Here is a 13,153-nt window from a genome sequence, read left to right as displayed (position 1 = left end):
TTTCTCAAAAGACTTCAGCTATCTCAAGGCAGCATCACTAATTAAGAAGCAAATCAGCTTTCATTAATAGATTTATTTTTAAGGCAGGGATGCAAACAAGCAATGCAGGCATGACAGATGCAAGCCTTTGCTCCACTTATTCTACCAGTAATAGAAGTTACAGTAAACACACTCAACTATAAAATAAATGCATCAAGGCATAAAGATGAATTTATGTGCATCACTGGGAATGTAGTAAAGTGAAGTAAAAGACAAAGATAAAATAAAGATTATATTTCAAACATTAGAAGAAGCTAAGAACAGTTACATTTTCACAGGACATGCTGAAATGCACAAATAAAAATAGACTTAAATTATGAATTCACAAAAACAGAGCCATTTATGGATAACTGATAACAAAGGCTCAGGAGAACCAAGAAGGTAAGACAAAAGACTAGTGGAAATAGCACAGACAGAAAGGGACATAAATCAGAATGAAGATCATAACAAAAAAAAATATCACTGGTAGGGTCAGCTAGTTGCTCTGACCCATTAGAGTTCCTGCTATAAGAAGCAATCCAGATGTTCCAATTGAGCATGAACTATCTCTAAAAGCTACAACATCTGTAGGAAAGACAGCCAGGAGTACAGATTTCAGTAGTCTGTGCCAGGAGGAACAGCACAGGGAGAGTAAGGAGCAAATCTTGCACCTCAGTTTGCAATAGCACATTTTGCAGCTTGGCGAGCACCACATGGTACACATATAAATCAATTCTTATTTCCAGTCATGGACAGGGCTGCAGCAATAGCTTCCAGCAGAAACATAATTATATGTGGGGCCATGTATTTAAGATTTATTGCTTCCCCTCAATTGTGGAAAAACTGAAAAAGACATCTTTTAAACCAGTCAAGAGAAGATGAGGCCATGTGTACTACACAGGGAATTATTAACTGATTACCCTTTTCCTCAACATCTCTAACTATAACACTGTACACAGCATATGAATACATAATTTTATATAAATGCAAGTTTGTTAGCTACCAAAGACATAAATAATTGTATATTTGGACCTAACAGAGTTTGTAGGATATATGGACTGAAACAACTGCTTTATGCCAATTTCCCTTCAAGCTGATGAAAAGGTTTCAGGTACCTAACTGTGTTTATATCATCAGAATGACTGGTTTAATACTACTGGGGACAGGCATTTTTAAATCAATATCTCACCATCACAAACAAATTCCTTGAAGGGTTTAAAGTCTGATGTTATTTGTAAGACTTGCACCTCCACCCACAAATTATAAAATCCTGAAATTATATAGACGTCAATACAGACATACCAATAAAAATGCTAAACCTAACACTTGTTTTATTTGCCTAAGCATACTGTCCCTGGACTTCTATAACTGCCAGCTGAGACATTCTTTTTTATACTCTCATATAATATCCTGTTCAGTCTTTATTTAAAATAGGTAAATGACAGCAAATAGCCTATTTAAAACCACAAAGAAAGGCAATGTCAAGCACAGTACCTGAGGGGACAACAATATGTGTGTCCATCAAAGTAATATAGATTTTTATTCTATTTATGAGTCTTCATTTAAAAGTAAGCCCTGAGGGAACAGACATTGTCTTTACCTTCCAAATACAGAGAAAATTCAGAAATATAATTAAGCTGAACACATCCTATAGAAGGCAAGATGTTATTTGCGTCTGTCTTCCTATAAAATACTGTTTAACAGGAACTACTGTACATATTCTTTGGAAAAAGAAAAATGTGTGCTTATGTGGGTTTGTATTTATAATAACTGGCAACAAGCCAGAAAGGAATATCCATCAATAGGCAATACTTTCCTCAAGAACAAAATTAAAAGGCAGGGGGTCTTTTGTCATGCTGGGAGAGCATCAATGGCTTAATCCCACAGGTTAGTCCTAGAGAGCCGAGACTAATTTATTGCTGCTGGAATATAATTGCTCAACTGGAAGCTTTTAAAATGGATTTAGGGATCATATAACCACTGATTCTGAACAAACAGCGTCCAAAAGTCTGACTAAAAGTGAAATTACTGAAGCACCTCTAGAAAGAAGGGGCTGCCAGGGAGAGAAGGCTAATTAATATAGCTCGACTTAATCCTTAGAAATCAGCTGTGGATCCAAAGAGACAGCTTTGTCCAGAAGCTAAAACCAAAACAAGGTGGTAAAGTCTCAGATCCCCAACTGTATAAGTCAACAAGCTGAGTACAGCACAACAAAGAATTAAAGTGAAGTGGTTATGAAATATCCATCTTACGTCCTCTGAAACAAAAGGGCAGCACACTTTTAGTTTGGCATGCTGGTGAAGGTCTGGGAATTTTTAGCATATGTGACTGGGTTTCTGTCATCCTGGCTGAAGAAATCACTTTCATGGGCTATTTTTAATTCATCCTTGAGAGCAGGTATCACACTGAAATTCCCAAGCAGGCTGATTCATTCATTAAAATGGTAGGACCTCAAATCATCATGCCTGGTTTTAGTAATTACTGCATGATTACAATTAGCCTTTTTTGCTGGCCTGGCAAGAGAGTCTACTAAATATATATAACTGATTTTCATCAATATTATTTAAGCGAAAAAAAGTTAATTGTTCAATGGGATTGCTCATGTTTTGTCTGCTGATTGAAGTTTTATCTGTTCCAACTTCCAAATTTATTTTCTTTTCTCCCCCCCGTCCCCCCCACTTTTATTAATAATCCATTGGGAATCTAAAAAACTTGAACCAGCAGTACACAGGATGTACACTCATCTACACTTAGCTACTCAGTAAATACTTCCAATGTGTCTATAAGCTTCAAAGGGGTTTCTGAGCACTGTTAGATGGTACAAATAGCCACAGAAATGCATGCAGCAAAATTTGAAAAGGAAATGCTGCTGCTGCAGTTCCCTCTAAGGCTCCTGTTTTAAAAGACAGGTATCTCAGGATTTAGAGGAGTGACAAACTAACAAGCCAAACTATCTGTTTATATCCATCCTCCTCAAAGACAATCTCAGTGGGCCTGATGTGATGAAATAAAAGTACAATTATATGAATTATGATGCCTTTTTTAACAGGGCTACGGAACTACTGCATATCAGACCTTGAGGTACACAGCACTGCAGCCTTGGAGTAAGACTTACAATTCTGAAGCAGCATGAAAAATCTTAATAGCCAGTCTTCATTTATCCCAAAACTCAGAGAAATGAAGTTAAAAGTATCCTCATGAGAAAATGAAACACAACCCCCTTGTTTAACAAGCACATTTAACACCTGAAACTCTGCTTAGGAAACTGAACAGGGGAAGAAAGCTCAGAAGTTTCAGGGGTCAAAAAAAAGGTCCTACCTCACCCCCTTTAGTCTATACTCATGGTCTGTGTGTTCGTTTGGTTTTGTTTGTTTTGGGTTTTTTTCCAAATATATGCAGTGAGGAAGAATTTTCCTTATTTTTTTTAGATGGCAGTAATTCTTATTGAAATTCGTATGTTGTAGATGCCACTTTTCATTTAAAGAACACAGAAAATTAATGAAGCTGCATGACGTGCAACAATGATCAGCTATTGCAGAAGAAAAAATACTTCCTCTTTTTAAACTACTTTTCCTCTTTTTAAAACCAAAATGGCCTTCTGGCTTTTCCAGAAAAGCGAGTGAGTTTTCATGAACTGCTACATTTCAGTAAGTTACATTCTGGAATAAAGTTCCCAGTCCAACAAGTGAAGACTTAAACCCTTCCAAAGTAGAACAACAATGGGACTGATGTCAAAGTGCAAGATAATTGTAACAAATATCATCTGAGTGATCTATACACACACAATACATTTTGCATGTCTGGTTGGCTTCCATTTCATGCTAAAATAATTTGGCTGACTTCCCAAACAGTAACTGGATTAAGTCTCTACTCATCTATCTTCCCATTAAATCCTACTAATAAACTCTCTCTTTCCTGTGTGATGATTCTCAGTATCTACCTTAGAAGGAAAAAAAAAAAACTCAAAAAAGTGAAATCAGCTATGAAAACGCTAATCTCATCCAAGAAAGTGTGCAAAAAGATTAAGGAAGATTTTATATGTTCATAAAAAAGCAGTACATTCAACTAATACAATTAATTACAGTTCCCTCAAACTTGATGAACCCACACAAACTTACCTAACTGAACATCTAGCACTGACAGCCTAAAGCATGTTTACCCTGGGGTTTTAGAGCAGTATTGTCTTAAGAGCAAATGTTTAAATGGAGAGGAGGGATTACCAACACTGTTAACAGCATTCTCAGCATTTGGCTCTGAGTCAATTTTACAATACTCAAGAAATTCTATTGCAGGAATGCTCAAATACTTGAATTTGTAATTATTTTCAAAGAAAACAAATATTTTAAAAATACAGTTCATATACCAGGCATTTTTCCTTTATCTAGCAATCTGTTTCTATGAAACAACTGACATGACATTTTTTTGCAAAGTTACTGCTACTGCATTTGCCTTGAATGTGTGCTCTTTTTGACTCTTACCTTCACATTCTCTGGATGAAGCCCTCCAGGGTGTTTGTCCATGTACTGACATAAATCAGTGTGCTAAAAGAAAGTCAGATGGAGAAAACTATATTAATACCCTTATGACTGCAGTAATAAATAACCCTCTACTTAGGAGTGGACATAACAAATGGAAAATATGATTTTTTTTCAGCCACACATGCAAACACACATTTGTACCTTTACACATTTAATAGCCTTGATAACTGATATGAATATTCAACAAATGCAAATTAATATTTTTTCTAACACCTTGCATTTGGTAGATTAATCACTTTAATTTTCATACCATTCTAAGACTTGTAAGGGCAGTATCACTATCAACATCACAAAGATAATATCTAGACAGAAGAGGAAGAACCTAAAGGGAGATTCTCACATTCAACTCACATTGTTCACATTATACAATTGCCCTTTAAATATAATTTTACAGTGATTCTAGATTAAGATCGGTTAAAGGTTTAGAAAATAAGGCTCAAAGGCATTGCATATCAGAGTACTGAATGGTACTTTCCAGCTCAAAAAGGAGCACATATTATGGACATGTACAGCCATTAAATACAGATACTTTAGAAAAGAACATCCTGGAAATTTCAAACCTAAATTTTCACTTCATAGTTACCTATTTTCCCTGCAAACATAAAACCTCTGCAACACATAGATTAATGCTATTTTTAATGAATAAATATTTATAGCTTTTACTATGGAAACACTTTTCTCTGAATTCTTCTTTTACATTTCTACACTTCAGCAGCATGGTTTCAGACAAATGGCATGTTGCTTCTCTAATGTGCTTGCACAACTCAGCTTCTGGAATTATGTTCAGAATAAAAAAACCAAAAATATGCCTTTGATTAACCAGCAAATACTCAGAGACAGACTCTGCCTTCCACATCTGGTTTCTGAACACATCTGGTAAAAATCACCCAACATTCCTTGAAAAGCTACTTGGCAATACCTGCCTCACAAACACACAAGCCCATATAAATACAGACAGTTTTCAAAGTGAGAGTTTTGGACAAAAGTTGCCTTCCACACAGCAGAATGGTGTCTCTGTGCAACATTTGCCAAACTGGGAGGCATTCTTCAGCTTCCTTTTGCAGTGTTATGCAGATACTTAGCACAGTTCACACCCAAGACACAAAATTTGTTCTAGCCACAACTATCCTACATAATTGCTTCTGAAATCACAAACTACAAAAACACATTGTGTATTTGGAGCTAACATTGCAAAGACATTAAGATGCACAGGATGATTAGGCTCTGCATTAGCACAACTATTTTCACGAATTCTTACATGGCTTCAAGAGAGCAAGAGCCCAGACTGCAGGAAATTGCTTGACTCCCAAAATGAACAGTGTGTGTATCACAAGGGCAGAGGGCATGCTCAAACAGGCAAACCATGCTAAATACAACAAAACAGAGATTATTCCAAAATGCAAGATACAGACAACAATTCTTCAATTTATAGTTTACAAATTAGTGAATACATTTACAAAGAAAATTTTCAGATTAATTAGAAGTATTCTACTAGTGAATTGTTAGTGTCAAAGAACTGCATTTTCCATAAAGATTCTTAACTTTAAAGACTTAGTCCTCATTCCTGTAAAATCTTTAGCCTTAAGGTACTAATTCCTCTTCCATTCTCCCAATCTCCTCTTCCATTCTCTACTTCATTCATAGTATTTGGCACTCTTTTTTCTTCTATGTTTTGACTTACGGTGGTGAAAATAAAGCTTTCTGGGACTGCATCAATAAACCATGACACAAATGGACTAGTCACCCTTCAGTACACATCACCACAATACATATTTTTGCCTTGTTAACAATATGAACACCAACAAAACATACTTAAAGTTATCAGCTAACCTAGTCATTTGTTTTAATAAACTAACAGGTTATGAGTACTAATCCCAGCATAAGAATCTGCCTTAATATCAGCTGAAACACCATTACTATAGGTGATGACCGGTGTCAACTAAGAAATTTGTGGGAATCCCCTCATTTTAATGGGTCATCTGTTATTCAAGAGACATGTCAGTCTTTGACTAGTGCTAATTCCTGCTGTCCTCAAGACATGTTTAAAGAAAAGCCTTAAATTTCACTTTAGGAAGCCCATTAGGGTGGCCAGGGAAGCACTGTCCCATCCTCAGACACAGCCACCGTGGTCCCTGAGCATGGCACGCTCCCTCACACATGCTGGCTCAAGGAATTATCATTTGCCCCCAGTTCAGTCTTTCAGCCTTTGTGAACGACAGATAAGCTGGTAGGTGGAGGATTTATTGCCTCCTTCACCTTCTACTGATTTCTACAATTTGCAAGCAGTCAGCTGACAGAAACCAGATCAGAGGAAGACAAATCCAATGTCCCTTCCAAAGGTTCCCTTCCTGAAGCCTCACCACACCAGCCACACTAACTGCATATTTTTATTCACCAAAAGCTTTTCATATTATTCAGAGCCACAACTCTAGGAATAGCAATAAGCCATATTTTTTATTTCCAATATACTTGTAACAAATGGTGAGGATAACCCATTTTCTTATGCTTATATTTCAGTTATTATTTGGATGCATTTTCTCTACACGGAAACATGAACAATGATCGTGTTGTGTTATCCATCATTAACTTATTCTTCCTACCCCAAGGATGAAGACAAATGGGAGCCTGATATAACCTTCTGCCATCAATACCTACAAAAACTCATTGAACATATCTACCTAAAAGTCAGTATAAGCAGCAATTTCCCCAATTTCCAGCAATTTCTGGAAACCTTACAGAGCCAATTGTGCTGCAGTCTTTTGGCATTTACTTTTTTTCCCTACACGCACTCTACAGACACAGAGGACTATGTAGCAAACCTTCAGTCAGATGGGGAAGAGAAATTGAATATATTTTCTTTTCAAATCTTTCTATAATCTGCTTTCATAAAACTAAGAGTCCTTCTCATAAATATAGCTAAACATTATGGTAAGAACTGTGGAAGCAACTTATAATGTTACAGTACGTTGTTCCCCACTTTAAAAAAAAGAAGGTGGCAGCATAGCAAAGGCAGCATCAGCTGCTCCCCTTTTCCAAGGTAGGGACTGAATGCACATTGAATTAAACATTAGTACAGCTAGGAAAACTGACAGTGCTGCAGAGACAGCTCTTTCTAAACCTGTTTTCCCATTTGGCAGTCAAAGTGTCTGCTCCAGTGCTCATGTGCACAACTGACATTGAAGAAGACAACACGAATACAAGTTTCAGGAAAGCATTAGAAAAGAAAAGAACAAACTGGATGAATGCAGTTTTTTAATGGTATTCCATAAAATTTGTGCTATATAGATGGAGTCTTTTTCTTCATGCCATATTTGAAGGTGGAAAACAACATGCTTTCCCAAGTGGAAGTGTGGCTGCCAATACAGTCTGCCATACTGTGTGAGACTGTCAGTTATTAACACTAGAGTCTTTGCTGCAGTCACCACCCTGATCTAATAAAATAGATGCCCTAAAGGAAAATTCAAGGTACAATTACATATTGGCAATAACATAAAACCATACTGAAACAATGAGAAGAAACACACCAACCAATACACCTTTTACAGTCCATTCTGCACTGTCTCAGAGGGTCAGGCCACCTCACAGGGAAGCAGAACACTGGGAATGGAGTACAGAGATTTCCAAGTAATTGAACATATTCTGAACCCAAGTGGACCTGGCCAGACCAATTTTGCTTCAAGCTAGTTTTTAACTGCTCTATCAGCCATAATGTCAATCCCCAGCACAAACAAATCACCAAAGTAATACCATGCTGACAGAACATTCGATAATTTAAAGTTCAAAATCCCGTAAAGTCCTGCTTCTTTACACTCTACCACCTTACCCACACCTATATGTACAATATATTGAATAATATTCAATTAGCACTCCTCTGCTCAAAACAGCAACACAAAAACCAAAAGCATAGATAAATCAAGTTTCTATAGAGAAGAACTCAAAAGCTAGGAAAGTCCAGAATTATTGGGGTTTATACTACCTTTCATTTGGTTCTCCATTATATGTATATTGTGATAACTCCTAAAAGGTTATGATCTTTTATATAACCTAAAAGGTTATGACCTGTTTTCCTTCCCAGGATTAGACACACTCACTGAACAGAATGGGAGATAGTTGATTGAAAAATAGCTGTGCTGTTTTACATTTAGGGCATTTTCTTCTATTCTCAAACAGCTTGCAGAGTCTGGCTTTTTCATTACTTTGAAGACAGAAATAATCTCACAGATTTTCCTACCCTGCTTATAGATATGCTATTGACATGCTTTACAAACATAGAGTAATTTCATAGCAATGCAGGAGACATAAGGCACGACATCCTTTTATCAGAAAGAGACTTCAAGCCAAAGACAAAAAAAATCCTAAGAATCACTGATCTGGGCGATTCTTTTCCAAGAACTTTGGTTTTGACTGATTGTGGTAGTAATGAAAGATACTCTGGTCTTCAGGTGCATCCTTCACCCCCACACACATCCCCTTACTTATTGCTGTCTCTGATGGGCAATGTGGTTTGTCCTAAGCTAAAAACACCTGGTGGACATTGCAGAGGGAACTGTCTGGGTGTTCTCATTCCAGAGATGTGGAAGCTGATATGTTGCTATTGACTTTGATGCACACAGGCCTGAAAAAGAATATAAAACACATTGGTAATATTTAAATACATATTAACAATAAATCTAAACATAATCATCCACCTAATCATTGTGTCCTTCTCATGCCTGGCTGAGAGCCTTACCTCTACTATTCTGCAACACTGGTTTCAGTTACAGCTGTAAATATGTAATGCTTTTGCAAAGAGACTGAGAATCTCATACTGAATAGCAGAAATCTGTAATGACAATTTCATCTAGTGATGACAACTCCCAATACAGGAGGGGTGGAACCCAGTTCTCTTCAGCAGTATTACCTAACTTGTCTTGAAATGATACTTTGAATGAAGCAGGAACCTCATAAGACATCCTGGTTCCCACATTCACAAAAAATGAGATGAATTCAACAACTACATGCCTTTGCCACATAATCCTTTGCAGAGCTGCACAACAGGCACTTCCACAAGGGTGAAAAAAGCAGCTTGCCCAGGCCATCTTTATCTTGGTGTCCTCTAATTATAAGAGCTTCACTTTCCCACTTCGGTAACAAAACAATGTTTTCTGCAAAACCAGTTATGCTTTAAGTGAACAACTCAATCTCTTCTTCCACTACTGGCTTCCCCAGAAATAATTTCACTTTGTCAGAAATGAATAGCTACAATATTTGAAGTGAGAGACTAAAGTCTTCAACAAGAGAGGAGGAATCTTCAAAGACATAGCTCTTAAGTACAATTTGTGATTGTACTTCAGTGATTGTACTTACTTCTAAAGCTTATAACTTGACCGAATTTGGGGCAATTTTCAAAATAATAAATAATAGTCCAATGTGTCGTGGTTTGACACAGGAAAAGAATTTTCTTGGAAGGAAGAGGTCAGTCCAGTCAGGGGTCAAGTTTGGATACTGACACTTGGGGTGACCAATTGAAGGTGGACACGCCTCTGAGAACACAGAGGGGTTAAAAGCAGAATTCCCAGGAGAACTCGCTCTCTTTGGTTCCGGTCAGCGGAGAGTGCAAACCTCCCCTGCCCAGCCATGAGCTGGGTGGGGAGGGGAAAAGCCATGTGGCCTGGGGAGGTAGGCCAGGGGGTGAAGGATTGGGAACCAAGCTGGGCCAGCTCCTGCGGACGGAAGGGTGGAGAACGTCTGAGATGTCTTTGTTTACGCCCCCAACCTAGAGGGAAAGAGACAGAGAGCCTGAAGACACCTGGGAGTTTGCCAGCAGAGGAGAAGGAGGAGAGGGGAGAAGATGCCCAGATGGGAGACAGCACAGTGTCCTGGGCTGAGAGATTTCAGCCATCCGGGGAGTCTGGGAATTTTAACCCTTTCCTGTGAAATGAATGCTTTGTGAAATATTGTTCCTCCTCAATTTGAAGGAAAGAGAGACAGCCAGGGACCTCAGTTGTTAGGGAAAGGAGATTGGGGGGAGATGATTGAGTGGCTGTCGGCTGGACTCTTCTGGTTAACCATAGACTGAACCAGCTTCTCCTCCAAGAGAGACTGCATTTTAGGGGGATGCAATGGTGAGCCAAGAAACTCCTCCAGCAACTACCAGTTCAAGGATGAACAAAGAAAAGCTGAGGAGGGTGTGAGGATGCCCTTGGTCCTCAGAGAAGAAGAGAAGGCGATCTCTGTTCTTGGACCCCTGGCCCCAGGGGAAAATGGGGGGGCCTGTAGTCCCAAAATGAGACACTGGACTGTTGTTCTTGTTGGTCCTTGGCAAAGCATCCTTAAAGGAGCCCTATAAGCAGTCTCTGTCCATGCACGGTGACATGGAGAGGAGAGTGTCACACTGGCCGGCGTGTCTGGGTGGTGACATGTGTGACATGGAAACACAAGAGGTGGCAGCTGTGTTTCCTGGGGCTCTATGGTGCAAGGGAGACTCCTCTCTCCCCTGATGGACTCAATATTGATTATATTGAAGGGTGAAGACTTGATTAAGAGTCCAAATGTGTCTTGCTGTGATTTATTGGAGTTGGGTGGGGGGAGGAGGAATGTTTTGAAAGGTTTTCAATTCAAATTTTGTGTGGTTTCTTCCCCTTTATAGTAGTAGTAGTAGTAGTAGTAGTAGTGCAATAAAGTTTTCCCCTTGTTATTAAGTTTGGCCTACTTTGCTCTGTTCTCGATCGCATTTCACAGCATTCAATTGAGAGGTTACATTTTCATGGGGGCGTTGGCATTGTGCCAACATCAAACCATGACACAATGCTACCCACAGCACTAAATTCCAAATCCCTACTGTACAGCTTGAATAGTTAAAATAAGGGTCCTCCAGATAAAGGTTCAAGGTATCTTGGACATTTTTGCTGAAAGTAAAAGTAAATATAAATAATCTGAGACAGGCTTTGTCATTTTTGCTTTAAACTAACTATATTCCACTACAGCATAGCAGAAGATCACTACTCCAGGGCTGCACCTTGACTTCAGGGTTCTGGCACACACAGCTATGCCTCCTTGAGAAGGCCCTGTCCAGCCTTTGTGTTACCTTCTCTCAGCACATTAAAACACAAACCCTTTCCTCAGTGCACATCTCAAGTAACAAGGACTCCATTAAGAGACCCATGACCCTTCCTGGGGTAGATGGAACGATTTCTAGATAGAGCAGAGACTGCACAGTGCCTCCAAGGATAGAGAATAGAAAACCCATGCTCAGCAATGCTGGTTTGCCTAGTTTGTTTATGAACTAAATACAGAAGCACATCAGCCAACGCTCATTTTTGACCCAAACTTAAATTAATTGCAAGTATTTTCTTCTCTGTGATAGAGAGAAGTATCACAACTCCTACAGGTACCTGAACATGAGAGAGAGAGAGATTAAGTTACTTTTCCAACATAACTGCTCATAGTCTAAACAAAAATTAACAAAGCCATACAAGAATTTTTAAAAAAGAAAAAAAAAAAAAAAAAGAAAATGCACATTTGCTCAGACTCTCTCTGTAATATTTTTCACTCATTTTCTCCCCATACCATCAACTACCCTGATAACTCTCCAAAAACTATGATTTACTTGTGAAATATTGCCTTCTAGACTCACATGAAGAAATTAATTGATTTAGATCTGGGGCAGTATATAATTGTATGAAGATCATTTTTATTCAGCAAGACTGGTTTATAAGTAGACACATGAGGGTTTATATTTGTGAGCATACTGGGTATAAGCATCTGCTGAAGGGAAAAGAATTGTGGCTGCTATTTATATCGCTGAAGCAAGGTTTATACACATTACATCCTCGGTCTGAAAAAGAGAGAGTATGCAAACAAAGAGGGGAAAAAAGACAAATGTTGATGATTCTTCCCTTCTCCTCTTGAAGGAATTCTAATTATGACTAGATGAGTAAACCACAAACTAGAAATGTACTCAGATATGCTTCACTTTGACATCAACTGTTTTGCTCAACTATCTTGCTCAGAAATCACTCTGCTACCAAACACAAACGTGTTCAGACGTTTCCTTTCAAAGACACAGCTAGTGACATGAAATGATCTCTACGTTGCCCACCCTTCTCCATAATAATAATGTGACTGTCATTCTCTTCTAATTAAATTAGTTGCTTCTACTTCTCATGCAATACATTCTCTTTCCCTCCTCTTCCTCAGTCATGATAAATCTCCATGTGACTCAGGCATCCCATAATTCTGCCTAATTGGTTTCAGCTGTCATTTTTAAGCTGAAATGCATGGAGAGCCTGGGGCTTGTGAATGGAACAGGAAGCACTTCCAACTTGATTCCCATCATGTAAAACCAGCAATGTGTAAGAACCCTCCCATTAAAACAAAAACGGGAGGATTTGGCTGCCGGCGATGCCATCATGCAGCAGACAGATTGTGCTGCTCCACTGAGGCAGCGAGGCTCTTGTGAGCCATTCCTCTCTGTTCAAAGGACAGCACACATTCTTTATGCTCTAGCAGCTTTCCCCTTTTGTCACCAACAAATTCTTAAACCAATAATATAATTTACCAATAAAAGGATGGGCACCAGGAATATTTAAAATGACAGGAGAACAAAAAAAAGCTAA

At 38.5% G+C, this 13,153-nt stretch overlaps 1 protein-coding gene across 8 annotated transcripts in view; it reads right to left on the bottom strand.

Annotated features, from left to right (window-relative positions):
• Nucleotides 1-13,153, bottom strand: part of CDK14 (cyclin dependent kinase 14) — a 314,718-nt gene that overhangs the window by 160,693 nt on the left and 140,872 nt on the right. For all 8 annotated transcript variants that reach the window (XM_085573088.1, XM_085573092.1, XM_085573090.1 and 5 more), the window contains one exon: nt 4,497-4,559. In XM_085573088.1, coding sequence (XP_085429214.1) covers nt 4,497-4,559 — 63 coding nt within the window. The remainder of the gene's footprint in view (nt 1-4,496; nt 4,560-13,153) is intronic.

Source organism: Lonchura striata, chromosome 2 (genome assembly GCF_050655825.1).
Source record: "Lonchura striata isolate lonStrDom1 chromosome 2, ASM5065582v1, whole genome shotgun sequence".
NCBI classification, from domain to species: Eukaryota; Metazoa; Chordata; class Aves; order Passeriformes; family Estrildidae; genus Lonchura; species Lonchura striata.
This window is presented reverse-complemented; position numbering and strand designations above follow the sequence as displayed.